Genomic DNA, 15,346 nt, shown 5'->3' on the forward strand with positions numbered 1-15,346 from the left:
TATGAAGGGCCCTTTATTCAAACCTGGCAAACAAATGTGTCTCTATAGCGCGTGAAAAGTCTCAAATGCAAAAGTGATTAGCAAGGGAGTAATGGGATCTAGGTAGTGCTAAGAAAAACACATAATTTACCAGCATAGCTTGGACTAATGACCCATCAACAGGGTCCTGACAACAGCCAATCACTAATGCATTGGAGTTATAACAGAACGCCCGCTGAGTTCCAGGACCAGCTGCCCCGTCCCCCAAACTGGCTCCATAATCTTTGAGAAAAACAGGCTGAATCTGGCATGCTGTTTAGGAATTGATTTGGGAGGTTTTTAATTTTTGTGTGGGGGCGGGGAAGGGATACTGGAATTTCCCATCACCAAGCCATTGATCTGGAGTGTTTGTGAAGACTCTGACTCCTTAACATCTAGACCCATGGCTCCAATTGCTCAGTATTCTGATAGCATTTCTTGCTTTAGCTTAGATCACCCAGCACATGCAGTTCTAGAGGCAGAGACATCCCCTTTAAGCCTTTTCTTGTGTTCTGATGGGAAAGCAGTACTAACACATTCAAGGGTTAACTAGTGAACATCATGAAGCATGATACAGATTCCGAATGTAGTGTAAGTGTTAATGGTAATGAAAATGATCAGGTGAATTCTGCAATTGTGCAGTATGGAGCACAAAAGTGGGAGGAGTTTCTGTTCCCACACACAGGAAGCACAGGATTTGATGGTGGTTGACCAAAACGTCACCTCACTCTTTGTTACAGAGCTTTGGTACGTGACCCAGTGACCCTCTGCCCTGTGACTCTGACATGCCATCTTTCATGAAACTGAAGGCATAGTAGGAATGGGGTAGCGGTGGGGTCCTGTGGAAGGTTGTTGCCCTTACCCACATCACCTGTGCTGCTGCTCGAAAGGCAGATGCCCAGGTACCACCTCGCACTTACTGGATCAGAAACTCTGGGGTATCGGCCCAGAAATGCACACTTCAACACTTGATGCAATTCTTATGCTTATTAGAATTTGAGAAGCACTAGTTTAAAGTTATGAATAGAATACATATGTTTAGAGTTTGCCATAGTCTGTCTCTTTATTCAGGAGTTTTCCATTTTTCATAATTTTTTAAAAATCTAGTTTTCTTTCTTACAGTTCCTGCTAACACCTGCATAAGCCAGAGTGTTTTCTCATTTTAATGATTACATCCAAAGTCATAAGAAAGTTGAGATAATTGTGGATTTTGCCTATGGACCAGTTAGCTAAAGGTGGGGCAGCTGGGTGTCATAGAAAGTTCACTAGTCCAAAGTGTGGAGATTAGTGTTTATGGTCAAGCTCTGTCACTAGAAGCTGTCAATTAACTATGGTAGGCATCAGGGTTTTCTTATCTACAAAATAAGGGTGTGTCGGCCAGATCTCTACAGGCTCTTTCAGTGTTTCAGTAGCAGAATTCTAAACAGTTGGCTCACCCAAGTTAGAGGGATTTCTGTTGGTTTTCATTTTGTAGGCTCTAGTTCCTTGGAAATAAGCAATCAGATACTAAATTTTGCCTGAATGGTTGATGAGGGTCCACCTGATCCAGATGTCTTTGCTTTAAAATTTCTAAGGTGTTTAACTACCATACTTGGTCAAGCAAAAAATTGTTGGTAACAACCCAAATAATTGTATACAGTTTTTTAAACAACCAACTTAGGTACATAGTCACATGATTCCAGGAGTGTGTGTGTGTGTGTGTGTGTGTGTGCGTGCGTGTGTGTATGTATCACGCATCTGATTGTGTATCATCAATACTTCTTTGTAATGAAGATTTCTAGCCACACACTAAAGACTTTAAGGAAGCTATGGGCTTGCTTCTTGGTCTTTGTTCTCCATCACCTTGGGGTTTTCTTCTGGTTTATATATACTATTTATAGGCATTCAGGCTCTAGCATTTTCTAGATATCACAGAATGAGCATTTTCTTTACAGCTGTTTGTATCTTTAGCTACTGCTGTTTGTATAGTTTTCTTCTGACCTCTACCTCTTAGTCTGCCCTGGGATCGATTCCCTTAGTTTTCCCTTTTGCTATATACCAAGTAACTACTCTCAGGGTTTCTACACATCTTCTTTTAAAATATCTTTTTCAGACTCTGGGTCACAATTCATTAGTAGATCAGGAAATTAATTTGGAAGAACATTTTTTTAAAATATCAGAGTAGTAAGTACAAGTATTACTTAAATATGTTTCAATTTTATAAAATGTTTATATGTGTGCATGCTTGAATAGGTATGTTTGGGTATACATGTAAAATGTATTTTTCACTGTAAGAGTAAAAAATACTTGAAAATCATTGCTCCAGAGAGTAGGATCTATGGCTTCTTGGTCCTATAAGGGACCCCTTTGCCGTGTAACCACAGGACAATAACCACACTGTTTGCATTTCTCTTTTTGGTCTTGGTGACCACCCTGGCTAGACTGGCTTCACTCCCCAGTCGACAAACACTGGCCAGTCTAGCATCATAGCCTGTACTTACCACTATATATTTTTGGTCTGACCTACATCCACAGCCTTTCTGATCTGTGAAGTTACTGTCAACCCATTGGGAGGTATTATTTATCTTCCTCCCATGGTTTTGGGTGACAAAGAACCATCCCTAGGAAAAATACCACTAGGAAGTTTGCCCCTTAAGAAACAATAAAGCTCTTTTTCAGTGTTCCCTTTCAAGCTTCCCTTTAGCCTCTCTGACTGAAAGGAATTAGAGCCACACATCTACACACACCAAAGGCTTTATAATAACTGAAGAACAGCCTACCAGCACTTTGGAAATTCTCCATGTTCTTTCTGTTCCATGTAGGTAGTGGTGGGGACTGAGATTGGGGTAGGAACAGGAGAGACTCTAGAACAGACTGTAACAGGGACATCTAACAGGACACCATCAGTCCCAGTGAAAGAGAATTGAACGGTAGCTGCATAATGAAAATGCTGAACTGTGTAGTGGGGTCACTCAAAAACCAAGGCTCATAGTCATCTCAACTGTAAAATTAAGCTTCTGTGTGATGAATGTTTGTGATAAAGATAAAACAGGAGAGAATAGAGAGTTGGAGTAAGCAAACTGGGATAAAAGAAACTAAAAATATCATTTTCCAAATAAAGTAGAGATTTGTCTCTTGCTTACATAACAGTCCAGGGAAGGTAGTCCCAGGTGGCTACCTGAAGTCATTCAGGAACTCAAGCTAAGGTCTAGATGATCCCTCTCCCAAGATCTCTCTATGAAGACACATGCCTGAAACAGCTCATGGACCTTGCCCGGGGAAGGCACCCATCACATAGCTCAGGTTCTTTTAGCTAGAATTTAATCACATGCTACAACTAACAGAGAGGCTGAGGAGTGCAGTCAACCTGGACAGCCATGTATAATGTGGAAGGCTTTGATGACCAGTTCACAGTCTCTTTCACAGGAATTCAGTCACCAGGTGCCCAATGTTTATCAAATGTGCTACCAGTTGCTTTAGATACACTATCTCAATATTAGGTGTGGTAGGTCATGCCATTTTAATTCAATAGAAAAGTAAACTTAGGCATAGAAAATTTAAGTAACAGTTAAGCAAAACATAATCATCTTCCTCCTCAACATGGCAATCATTAATTGAGTATTTACTGTGTTTCAGATGCTTTTAATGCGTCGAAACATGGTCTTTAATTGGCTTATTGTGGTAGGCAGAATGGACCCCCCAAAAATGTCCTAATCCCTGGAATGTTGTGAATATGTTATGTTACATGGCCAAAGAGACTGGGCAGATGTAATTAAGGTTCAGGACCTTAAAATAAGGAGACTATTCTGGATTATCTAGGTGGGATGAATATATTTACATGAGCCCTTAAAAGCAGAGAATTTTCTCTGGCTAGAGTCAGAGAGATGCAGCAGAAGTGGAAGTCAGGGAGCTTTCAAGTCTAAGCAGAATTTGATGAGCCATTGTTGGTTATGAAGCACAGGGGCTCTGTGCAAGGACCTCAGAGAGGTCTCTAGGAATTAAGGGGCTGACAGCCAGCATGGAAGTGAGACCCTATCCTAGAAACTGAATTCTGCCAACAGCCTGATGAAGCTTGAAAGTGGCTTTTCCCCCAGAGCCTCCAGAAGGGAACACAGCCTGCCTGACTGACGCTTTGAGTTCAGTCTTGGGAGACCCTTGAGAAAAATCCAGGTGACCCTGGACTCTGACACACAGAAACTGTGAGATAATAAATGAGTGTTGTTGGAAGCCACTAAGAAATGTGTGGTTATTTGCTACAGTGGCAATAGAAAACTAATGTGCTTCTCTAAATCTTTGAAGGTAAATGTTCTTATTTGAACTTTATGGGTTGATGGATGTGAAATTCAAAGCAGAATTGGGATTTGAATCTACATCTGTTTGGCTTCAAAGGACTTTCTCCCCTAAGATATTATGCTCCTTTCCATGAGATGTTGAAATGTCTTACAAAATGTACATAGTGCTCTGTAAATAAAGGGTATGTTTATTTGTATTGGGAGTCATATTTATTTCAAAAATGTAAATAGGTTTTAAGCATAAATGACCAAAAAGGGCATTGAAATATAGCAGACACAAAAGTAGTTTTGTTTGGATTTTATTTTCAAATCTAAAAGAAAAATAAGAGAGAGCTATTATGTTGTTAATTATGCCTTTTTAAATAAATTAAACAGGCCCATTTTTATTTGTATAAATAATTAAGAGATCCATTTTGGTTCTCTGACTTTGAGACAATGTTAAAGTGAAGTAGAGGTGGACAGTTTAATCCATCTTTTGTTTTCTAAGAGACTGAAATGCTCTTTTGGTCTGACAAATGGATGAATTACTTTTCCCTTCCCAAGAATTCTCTGATTACAGACACATACATGAGGGAAACAAAGAAATAAGTGAAAATTTGAGATTTCATGAGGATAAACCTACATGGAAGAATGCAATTTACATGTGAAAAGTTCTAATGTTGATCTTTTATGATAAATTTTTTAAAAGAATCCATATGCAAGAGCTACTTACTATGTAGGTAGGATTTTCCCAGCATTTGCTCTTCAAGGAATTAGAAATTGAGGCTGATATTCCTACTGTCCACTAGGGCTAATATTTTCAGTGTATTAGATAATCTTTTTCTAAACTCTAGACCCAGATTCAGACTATTACAGATCACTGAACAGCTTGTATTTAGATTATTTAGGTGAAAGCTCCCTGTATATCAGTGATTATTGTTTTGCTCTCATTTCTCTTCATGTTCTTTAGTTGCCATGCCTGAAAGTGAGTCTTCCAGGTGAATTTTCTCTGGGAAAGATAAACATAAATGCACATAATAAAACAAAAGTCTCCGTACTTTTTCTACAGCTTATGACTGCAATGTTCGAGAAGATTACAGTGACAGTAAGCAACAAATAAAAGAAAGAGGCATAGGATGCTCATTTCAGAGACACGAAGAGTTCAATTTCATTTATGCTTCATCTATATGTCTCCACTGGATTTAACCTTTTCTTTCTCTCTCATCCCAATAGGAATACTATGACAAAGGAGATTATATTATTAGAGAGGGCGAGGAAGGAAGTACTTTCTTCATCTTAGCAAAAGGAAAGGTAAATATTAATTACAGCTTACTTAAAGTAAATCTAAAGGTCAGTTCCCATTAGTTTGGGAACTAATGCTATGGAAAATCTCTGCACTGAACAGGTGAAGGAGCTTCTGTTCAGAAGAGTCCTGTGAGGTTTGGTCTGAACACCGAGTTTGGGGGTGCAAGAGACCTGTGATGGGTACTAGCTGAGACAGTAACTTCTTAGTGATCCTAGGCATGTCGCTTGACTTTCTTTGGACCTCTCTTCATTGTGCATAAAATAACTAGATTCTTTCTAAGATCTCTTTTATCTGAGATTCTCAATCAGCCCAAGGGTCCAAGATCAGGCTGGAAAGTTTTTCCATCCAATGAATGTGACAAGTGTGGGGAGAATGAACTCGGCAGTTGAGGACAACAGTGGCCAGCAATGAAGCTATAGAACAATATGGCTCCAAACTTCAATTCATGTATCATAGCACAAGTTGGTTTAGATGCTGAGGAAAATATTATGCCAGTATATATACAGTAGATCTTTTTCTTTACTTAGATACTAAGTGGATAACATGTTACCAGTTTATGTTGAATCTCTACAATGTTCCTCAGAGATAAAAGGCATTAGTGAAATATTGAATGACAGAGTGAAGCTTGAGCACCTACATCTATAACCTGCCTGGATTTTACAGATGTTCTTTCTTCCATGGAAAAGTTTGTCATCAGAGAGTCAGGCACTACCCTTTGTAAATTGACTTGTGGTTGAACTTTGACCTGGGCACCCAGTGAAGGAAAACAAGATTAACAAAATAGTTTCAAACCTCAGAAACTCTTCAACACTCAGAAACACTTTTTATCATTTCTCCCCAACCTGCCCCATGCTTTGAAAGCATTCCGACTAATAAACAAATTACATTTATTGTTTTTTAAAATTTTAATTCATTGCAACTTTGGTAAATGCTAATCAAAATGTCTAACCAACACAAAACAACCCTCGTTATTATGTTGAATTGGCGTAATTCTAGCCACAAACAGGAATATTTGACGTTTTTGTTCAGTTCTGCCGTGGGAATTCTTAAACTCTCCTGGGTCATGGGTCACACTGAGACACCCATGAAAGTTATGACCCTTCTCCAGATCCACATTTTGCATCCAGTTTTAGAGGGTAAAGGGATTCAACAAGTCAATCATGGACACCAGATTCAAAACTCCTGACACTTAGCCTTATTCTTGATTATTTTGTCAACTCTCTTTGGATTTTGAAATAATAGAAGTTCCCACAGGACCATATTATTTGCCTTGAATATCTCTAGGAAGGAATCGCTGGGTTCACATAAAAAATTTTAACTTTGAGAGGTAGGATTTGAATGGAGAATCTTTCTCTTACAGATGGGGAGTCATTTGGTTGTGTTAAATCACAGAATTTCTCGGTCCCTCCAAATGAGTTGACTGTAGCAAGATTGTCCTAACTACTACAAAGTTAAAGCAAAGGCTTGTCTATTTCCTTATTTCAGTCAAATTTTTATAGATCCAAAGGGTCTGGTTGAATGGATATGTGTTCAGATTCTCATTTTTTTCTTTTTTTCCCCCCTCTCTTTTTAATTGTTTAACATCGTTTAGGTAAAAGTCACCCAGAGCACAGAGGGCCATGATCAACCACAACTGATAAAAACACTGCAGAAAGGAGAATACTTTGGAGAAAAAGCTCTTATCAGGTAAATCTGTGAATTTCTGTACCATACATAAATAATTCTTTGAATGCTTTGCATGTGCAACTACTCCTTTAGAGATGTCAAATTGAGCTACCAAATTAATATCAGCTAATATTCAGAAATTAAACAAAAATTTTAAGCTGGATACTAAAAATTTCATTTTTTTAAAAGAAAGTTTTGTTCTCCTTTCTTCTTTTTTTTTTAAGATTTTATTTATTTGACAGAGAGAGAGAGCACAAGTAAGCAGCGAGGCAGGCAGAGGGAGAGGGAGAAGCAGGCTCCCCGCTGAGCAGGGAACCCAATGGCAGGACTCGATCCCAAGACCCTGGGATCATGACCTGAGCCGAAGGCAGATACTTAACCAACTAAGCCACCCAGGCGCCCCTAAAAATTTCATTGTTATGCATGAAATAAGGGGACTAATTTTGAACAGAAAAGAAATGGGGAAAGCTTAAATTTGCTAGTGAAAATAAAATTGGTGTTCTATTAGAATCTTTAGTTGCAAAGAGTGTCAAAGAAAGAGACTAAAAACACTACATCAAAAACTAATGATGTAATGTATGGTGATTAACATAACATAATAAAAAAAAAGAAAGAGACTAAAGACATGAGAATTATAATTTTCCTTTAAGAATAAGTTTTTGTATTTCCAAGTTTTGAAATATTGCCATTTTCCCCTTCGTAAAAAATTATCGAATAATGACTACATATTTTGTGTGCTTTAAAATCATTATGCCAAAAGCAATATTTTCTAAAGAATTTTTATCAGCTTATTTTGCAAGTTTTAGAAACAACTCAAAATAGTGTGTATGAAACTTCTACCTGAACCTTACGTCTTTTGATGGATGAGTTTATCTACTCTTGATCTAACTTATGGAAGAAATATTTATAAAGATCAAAAAATGTATCAGGAGACACTGTGTACTTCCTGGGACTCAGAAAACAACCTCAAGTTAAAAAAAAAAAAAACACATTTTCTTAAATATAAATGACTTTAGGGGCAACTGAGTGGCTCACTCATTGGGCGTCTGCCTTCGGCTCAGGTCGTGATCCCAGGGTCCTGAGATCCAGCCCCACGTCGGGCTCCCCGCTCTGCAGGAAGCCTGCTTCTCCCTCCCCCACTCCCTCTGCTTGTGTTCCTCTCTTACTGTGTCTCTCTTTGTCAAATAAATAAATAAAAATCTTAAAAAAAAATAAATAACTTATAAAAGATCAAATTAGAGTTTTGAATTGCTTCTTGGCCTTTTGACTAAGATCAAGTGTAGAGTTTTGAGCAATACTTTTTTGGAGTTACGTATGTTTTTAAAGGACTACTTGAAATTAGTTGAGACATCACTTAAACTTTATGTTATTACTAAATGGTTTTTATTTAAATTTGTACTTATAGAAACGAGTATTCTTTTTTTTCAACAAAGTAATTTATTTTTTCCTGAGAAACTAAATTCAATACAATATTTGTTTTCAAAACATCCAACATGTCTTATGTCAAACTTAACAACTTTCTATGCAGTGAGTGTGGTGGGGTGATCTATTTTATTTGACTACCCTCAATGTAATTCATTTGGGTAGTTCTAAAGCATATCAGTGATGAAAATGTTTCTCCCTACAGTTACTCCTGCATTCTCAATCAGTTTCTTCCGCACATCATCTAAAGAAAATTTATGTGGTGTGATTACACTCTTTAAAATACCAAGATTTCTAAAACTAGAAAAAACACCAACATTTAAAAAAACGAGTATTATTTCTGTTCATTTTCTTCCTTTAAATTTTTGTCATGATGTGCCAGTTTTGCTGATTTGTATGTGATGATATTAAGTATAGAGCAAAGAAAAGGTGTTCATAAATTACTGGGAGACAAATTTGATTATTTAAAAATAATGAAGCTCTTATTTTTAAAGGAAAAACTGTTTAAACTTAGTAAATTAGATTATGGTTATTTTTAAAAATGGAATTTAAAGACAAGCTAAAATGTTTTTTCCCATTTTCTAGCTCGTAATTAACTTGTTTCAACAACAGGGAAATTGTCTTTTTAAATTTTTTTGGTTGTGACAATATGAATAGGTTCATGTAATATAATTATGTAATATTGTTATTCAAAACTTCAATGTATTTGTTCTTAACATTACTAGATTATTTTTCTCATACCTTCAAAAAAAAAAAAAAACAACTGAAGTTTGAAAGTGCAGAGAACTTTATAAATGCACCATAAGAGTCAAAAAGCTCTTGAAAGAAATACACTGTCTGATTTTGCTGGACCTGAAATAATTTATGCTATGTGTTGCAGCCAGCCAATTATAGTGTTTTCCCATGAGAAACATGGGAATTTATATTTAATATAGATACCCAACTCCCCAGGCATTTGGAAGCATAAAGCTAAAATCAAGGAAAAGGAGCATTGGATACAAATATTTTTACATTTTTGTGCATTTCTTTGCTATCACTTTTTAGGGCCACTGATGGTGACTCAATATTCCTTATAGTCTGTGTATTTCTGGGACTTGACAATTAGTCCCAAGAGTTCTTGCAACATTTTATGGGCAAAAATTTATCCATGGCACTTATACAGTTATTAGGAAAGAAACATATGTGTATTTATAAACCCTAATATTTATAAAGTGTTTGCAGAGAATATTCCTAGTCAGTCTTGACACTGACAAGTGAAAGGGATGCCATACCTTTGTTTTTCTGAACTCACAAATCAAGTTGGCTCGTATCTAAGATCATATGCATATGCATACGTATGTGTATCTATCTCTACATATAGATATAGATGTCTACACACATACAAGTTGAGTACAGGCTACCCAGCTCTCAGCTCAAAAGCTCATCAAGCTGGAATGTTTTCACTAATGTCTTCTAGCAAGGACCCTGTAAATTTGGGAGAAACTATGAGTTATATCAGAAGGACCCTGGATGTTAGCTATGTGGATAAGGGACTTCTTTGGAATGAGAAATGGGTCACCAAGTTTTTCCTATTCCATCACTAAGGGAAGAAGAAGGAACTATATATACTTTGTGTGATGCCATTTTTGATGAAGTTGCTTAGAGCAGTCTCAATCTCCTTGTTCCTCCCAGTTACCTTGACTGAATCTCACAGCACTGGGTACCATCTGGGTGTACCATTTTTCAGTATCTTTTGTTTGTAACTTATAGAGGAGGAAACTAATACAAATAAAGGTCTCTAAAGAAATACTTTACCCAGTGCTTGGCGTATTGGTATCCTTTAGGTCATTAAGTTTACCATCATTAGATCATATGTCATAATTCATTGTATCTAGGATATCAGTTGTGAGATGCGCCAATTATATTATGTACCCTTGAGAAAGACAGTCCTATTAATTACACTGTGATTCATCATCAATTGTAGGACATGCTCTGATTTCAGAGATTTTAGTGGAAAATGTACATCTTAGGCTTTATGAAATTATTTTCATGTTTATTTAAATCATTCATTGGTTGATATGGTATTCAAAACACTTTCTTTGGGCTTTATTCTTGATTTTTTTTATTCTATGTTAATTACTTGAATGCTTTCCCAGTAAATTTTTTTGATCCGTTAATTTCAGTTTTGGCTGCTTATAATTAGCAGTTCCCACTTGATCACAGGAGAGGTATTTTATTTTGGCTGACACAAAGCCCAGAAGGAGATCCATAGACAGTCACAGTCACTGATTCCTCTCTGTTCCCAGTGCAGTTATCTTGTCTGAATTCTTGCATATGTAACCTTTATTGGGACACATTTCCAATCGTTTTTTGGAAAGGGATAGAGTATACGTTATGATGTTTAAAAAAAAAAAGCAGTCTTTGGAAGGTTTAAGTGATGGTGTTTCATAAAAAAGTAGATTCTCTAATAAAAATGGATGTTTAATTTCTAACTGTGGAAAATTGACTTCCCTGTTTCTGTCTGCAGTGAGGATGTCAGATCAGCCAACATTATTGCTGAAGAAAATGATGTGGCTTGCCTAGTTATAGATCGAGAGTGAGTATGCTGATGTTGTCAGAGAAGGTAGGCTGCGGCCACCTTTGAAGACTTGGCCTTCTGTTACTCCAAGGGCCCATCTGTCTTCTCATTCATCACCACTTAGAAATGCTGGCCAATCCTCAGCTGCGAGTACATTCTATTAAAATTCATGGGGAGGAACTGGGCCTTCTGATCTGAATCTGTCTGGGGCAGTGGTAGATGCTGCAGGCTAAATAGTTTGTGTGCAAAGTTTGTACATAAATATCAGTGATAGACTGATTTAAATTCTTCATCTTCCAGAGAAATAAGCTTATTAGTACTCTTGGATTTTTTTTCCCAACACAATATATTGAACAATTCCATAATTTATTTCTAAAATGCTCTAAGCTGTCAAAAAATTTTTTAATAAAACATATCTCTCTTGAACATAATATAAAATAGCCATTAGCTCTATGTATTTCCAGAGAAGGTTTAATTTAACATTTGTAGTAAGTTGCAAGTGGTGTGTGTTAATATTAATCTCTAATTAATCTCTAAGGTTGTTTTTCAGAAAAAGTCTTACCTTGTGTCCTTAACTCATTTCAAATCATATTTGAATCTGGCCCTTCAGGTCTCTCATTAATCAGTTGTAGGTTTACTGATTTTCTAGATATAATAAAGGAAATTCAAATATACCAAAGCTAGGCCATTGTCTAAGAAATGTCTTAGTGTAGTCAAAGAAATAGGGCATACTCATATGAAATACTAGCAAAAAATAGTAAAATGACAAGAAGTATCACAAGGGAGTATGTAGTTGATTGCTAACTGAACATAACATTCATATTGAACATAGAATTATGGAGATTTAGAACTGGAAAGAACTTTAGAACATTTAAAAAATCTTTTTATTATGGAAAATTTCACACATATTAAAAAGCAGGCAGGATAGTATTATGAACCCCATAATGCAAGTTCAAAAATTATCAATTAATGCCTCATCTGTATCACTTTGCCACCCCCCCTGCCTTCTCCATACTATTTTCAAGCAAATTCCACATAAAATTATTTCATCTATAAATTTTAGTAGCATCTCTAAAAGATAAATATTACTTAAAATACATGACCACAATAACATTAACACACCCAGTTAGCAATAATTCTTTTTTATTTATTATTTGTAATCAAGATATAATTGATATATAACTTTAAATTACTTTCAGGTGTGCAACATAATGATTTGAAAGATGTATATATTGCAAAATGACCACCGCAATCAGTCTAGTTAGCATCCATCACCACACATAGAACAATAATTCTTAATATCACTTCAAATTATTTTAATCTCTCTCTCATGGATAAGAAGAGGAAGTCCCGTATTGGTAGAGTTGCCCCAGCATTGCCATCTGTGATGGAGCACAGATTTCTCTGAGTTCTTTCCACTGTGCCATTTGGCTCCCATAGCATGTGTTCAGAAAGAGGAGCAGTCACAATGACGTAAAGTGGGCAAGGTTTATTTTTTTTTTTAGGTGAGGAAATGGGGCTTAAAAATTAATAGGAATTTTTCAGACAAATGGGAAGTGTAAAGTCTCTCCAGGTGAAGTATAACTTAAAAACAAAGGCATGGGGGCCAGAAAGTGCAAAATATTTTCAGATAAAGATAATCTTTGGATGCCATCTGACAAATGGAAAATATATTGGTACAGTATTGTCCTAATAATGCATTGTTTTGTGTATGAGTTCATTAAAAATATATGCATGCACTAGATAGCATTAGCTGTGCAGTAGAATCTTATAAATTGCTCTGAAATGCTGGGACTAAAAATATGACAAAAAGGAAGAACTCCTTTCCTTTTTCTTCATTGTAACCACACAAGCAAGTATTTATACAATATCTCATGTATTCATAATCCCCGAAAAGGATGCAAGGATTTTGTAGAGTTTATATATTATTTGGAAGTTTATAATTTTAAAATGTTCCATTTACATGTATACAGCTGAGATTCTGTAGTGTACAGAGTATTGTGTTAGGCTCAAGACTTAAAATATTACATGAATTTATTCTATGGGTGAGAAAAGCTGAATATCAGGTATGACCAGGTTGACCTACATCCTGGATTTCCTGGATAGTTCTTATTGTCCCAGCATATTTGTTATTGGCACCACCTTTCACTCTGAAAAGTATTCAGCTTGAATGGTGAGTTATATCATCATCATAGTTATGACTAATAGACTAGGTTAAGATCCCATGATTATTCTCCCACCGTACCCTATATACCCTTATATCATCATTCACATTATAATTGCTTTATTTAACATTTGTCTTCCCAGTCTTCTGTAAGCTTCATGAAAGCAGAAACATTTCCTTGTTCACTGCTTTTGCAAGGCCAGCAAATGACCTAGTCCTTGGCAGACAGGAAGGGCTCCACATGTTGCCTGAATAAAGGGCACCATCCTTGCAATGAAATGTAGTGACTGAAAGCCTTTGGCTCTTTATTTCTTCTTTCCTAATGCATTGTTTTCAAAATGCATAGAATGACTGCAAGGAGGAGAGTTAGTTTTCCTATTTTTAGAGTGTAATAAAATGTGCAAAATGGCAGTAGCTCTGAATACGTGGGAAGTGTGATTTGTGACATCTCCATCATTGGTTGTTGGGATAGCTCTCAAAGGAAGTGATTACACCTCATGCTGTACCATCAAAGTGATTATGGGCTGTTTGTTACAGCTAGCATGTTGTAGCTGTTTAAATTTGCTTTAACTTGAGTTTGTGAAGAATTTCTAGGGACCCGGGATGCCCCTGTAAGCCTACATTTTAAACATGAGATTTGTTTACGATACTTTAATTAGTTTAACAGCAGGCCAATAATGGTGACATAGAATAAATAAAAGCAAAATGAATTACAAGAAGTATTTCCCTTTTACTTGAAAATTTCAACTATTGGAAATTTAAAATTTCATGGCAATACTCTTGTTTCTTACTGTTCTACAGTCAATGAAGGACAGTCCACAGAGGAGGATAGAAAAGAGGAGAGAGTAGATCTGAAGGGAAAAATGGAAAATATCCAGCATGGTATATAAGATCTGCTTAATAATGGAAATGTAGATTGGTGGCCAATTCAATGTGGGTAGAGGTCTTCAGGGCTAGGCAGGCAACAGATGGCAACAGTACAGTAATGAGACGGGTCTGGTTTATTAGTTCTAGGTGTTTTGAGGTCAATTTTCATTCCTTTCATTTAGCTATGCTCAGGTGCTTAAGATTCAGCAAGAAGATTAAAGCACAGTTTCTAGAAGGGTACTATTTTGCAGTAAGGAAGAGAACTACTCTAAAAATCACAAATTGAGGTAGATTGTCTAGTGTAGGGATGGGGAAGCATTGAAAAGATAGTCAAGAAAATATATTTCACTTGGTGAGGAGGGCAATTCTTTATTTCTAAGGGGAAAGCTATGATTAAGAATTCCCGCAAACAATGTAGTGAAATTAATTGACGCCAAAGACATCTGATTTGTGGAGGCGAGAGTGGTCAAGGGAAGATGTTGACTGAGCCTCAGAGAACCAGAGATAAAGTAAAAAAAAAAAAAAAAGGATTTAATTATGAAGGAATGTAAAATGAGGAGTATTATCAAGGGAAAAGAAAAGAAAAATTTTATCCTTGAGGAGCAAGATGGTGAAGGAGTAGGAGACCTAGATTTCGTCTGGTCCCAGGAATTCAGCTGGATAGGGATCAAACCATTCTGAACACCTACGACTCAACAGGAGATCGAACAAAAGAATAGCAGTAACTCTCTGAACAGAAAAGCGACCACTTTCTGGAAGGTAGGACGTGCAAAGAAATGAATCCGAGGCGATATTCGGGAGGATAGACGGCGGGGGAGGGGGCCTCCGTCAGCGGCTACCAGCAAGTGATAGAGCCGTGGAGCACAAAATCGGAACTTTTAGAAGTCTGCTCCGCTGAGGGACGTCGCTCCAGTGGCTAAGGGGGTGGGGGGGTGGAACCCTCATGGGACAGTGTGGTCTCAGGACCCTCGGGGTCCCAGAAAGACTGGGGTTGCCTGAGTGCGGCCGAGCTCCCAGGGATCGGAGCGGGGAAGTTGGCTGCAGAGACAGAGCCGAGGAGTGGGCTCTCAGCTCAGGGTTGCCATAAACCATGACCC

General features: G+C 37.0%; 1 protein-coding gene across 2 annotated transcripts in view; it reads left to right on the forward strand.

Annotated features, from left to right (window-relative positions):
* Positions 1-15,346, forward strand: part of PRKG2 (protein kinase cGMP-dependent 2) — a 106,567-nt gene that overhangs the window by 49,040 nt on the left and 42,181 nt on the right. For both annotated transcript variants that reach the window (XM_028124225.2, XM_028124226.2), the window contains 3 exons: positions 5,502-5,579; positions 7,166-7,260; positions 11,168-11,236. In XM_028124225.2, coding sequence (XP_027980026.2) covers positions 5,502-5,579; positions 7,166-7,260; positions 11,168-11,236 — 242 coding nt within the window. The remainder of the gene's footprint in view (positions 1-5,501; positions 5,580-7,165; positions 7,261-11,167; positions 11,237-15,346) is intronic.

This window comes from Eumetopias jubatus, unplaced genomic scaffold, assembly GCF_037043125.1.
Source record: "Eumetopias jubatus isolate StellerSeaLion01/CBP00866 unplaced genomic scaffold, mEumJub1_p1.0 scaffold_2, whole genome shotgun sequence".
NCBI classification, from domain to species: Eukaryota; Metazoa; Chordata; class Mammalia; order Carnivora; family Otariidae; genus Eumetopias; species Eumetopias jubatus.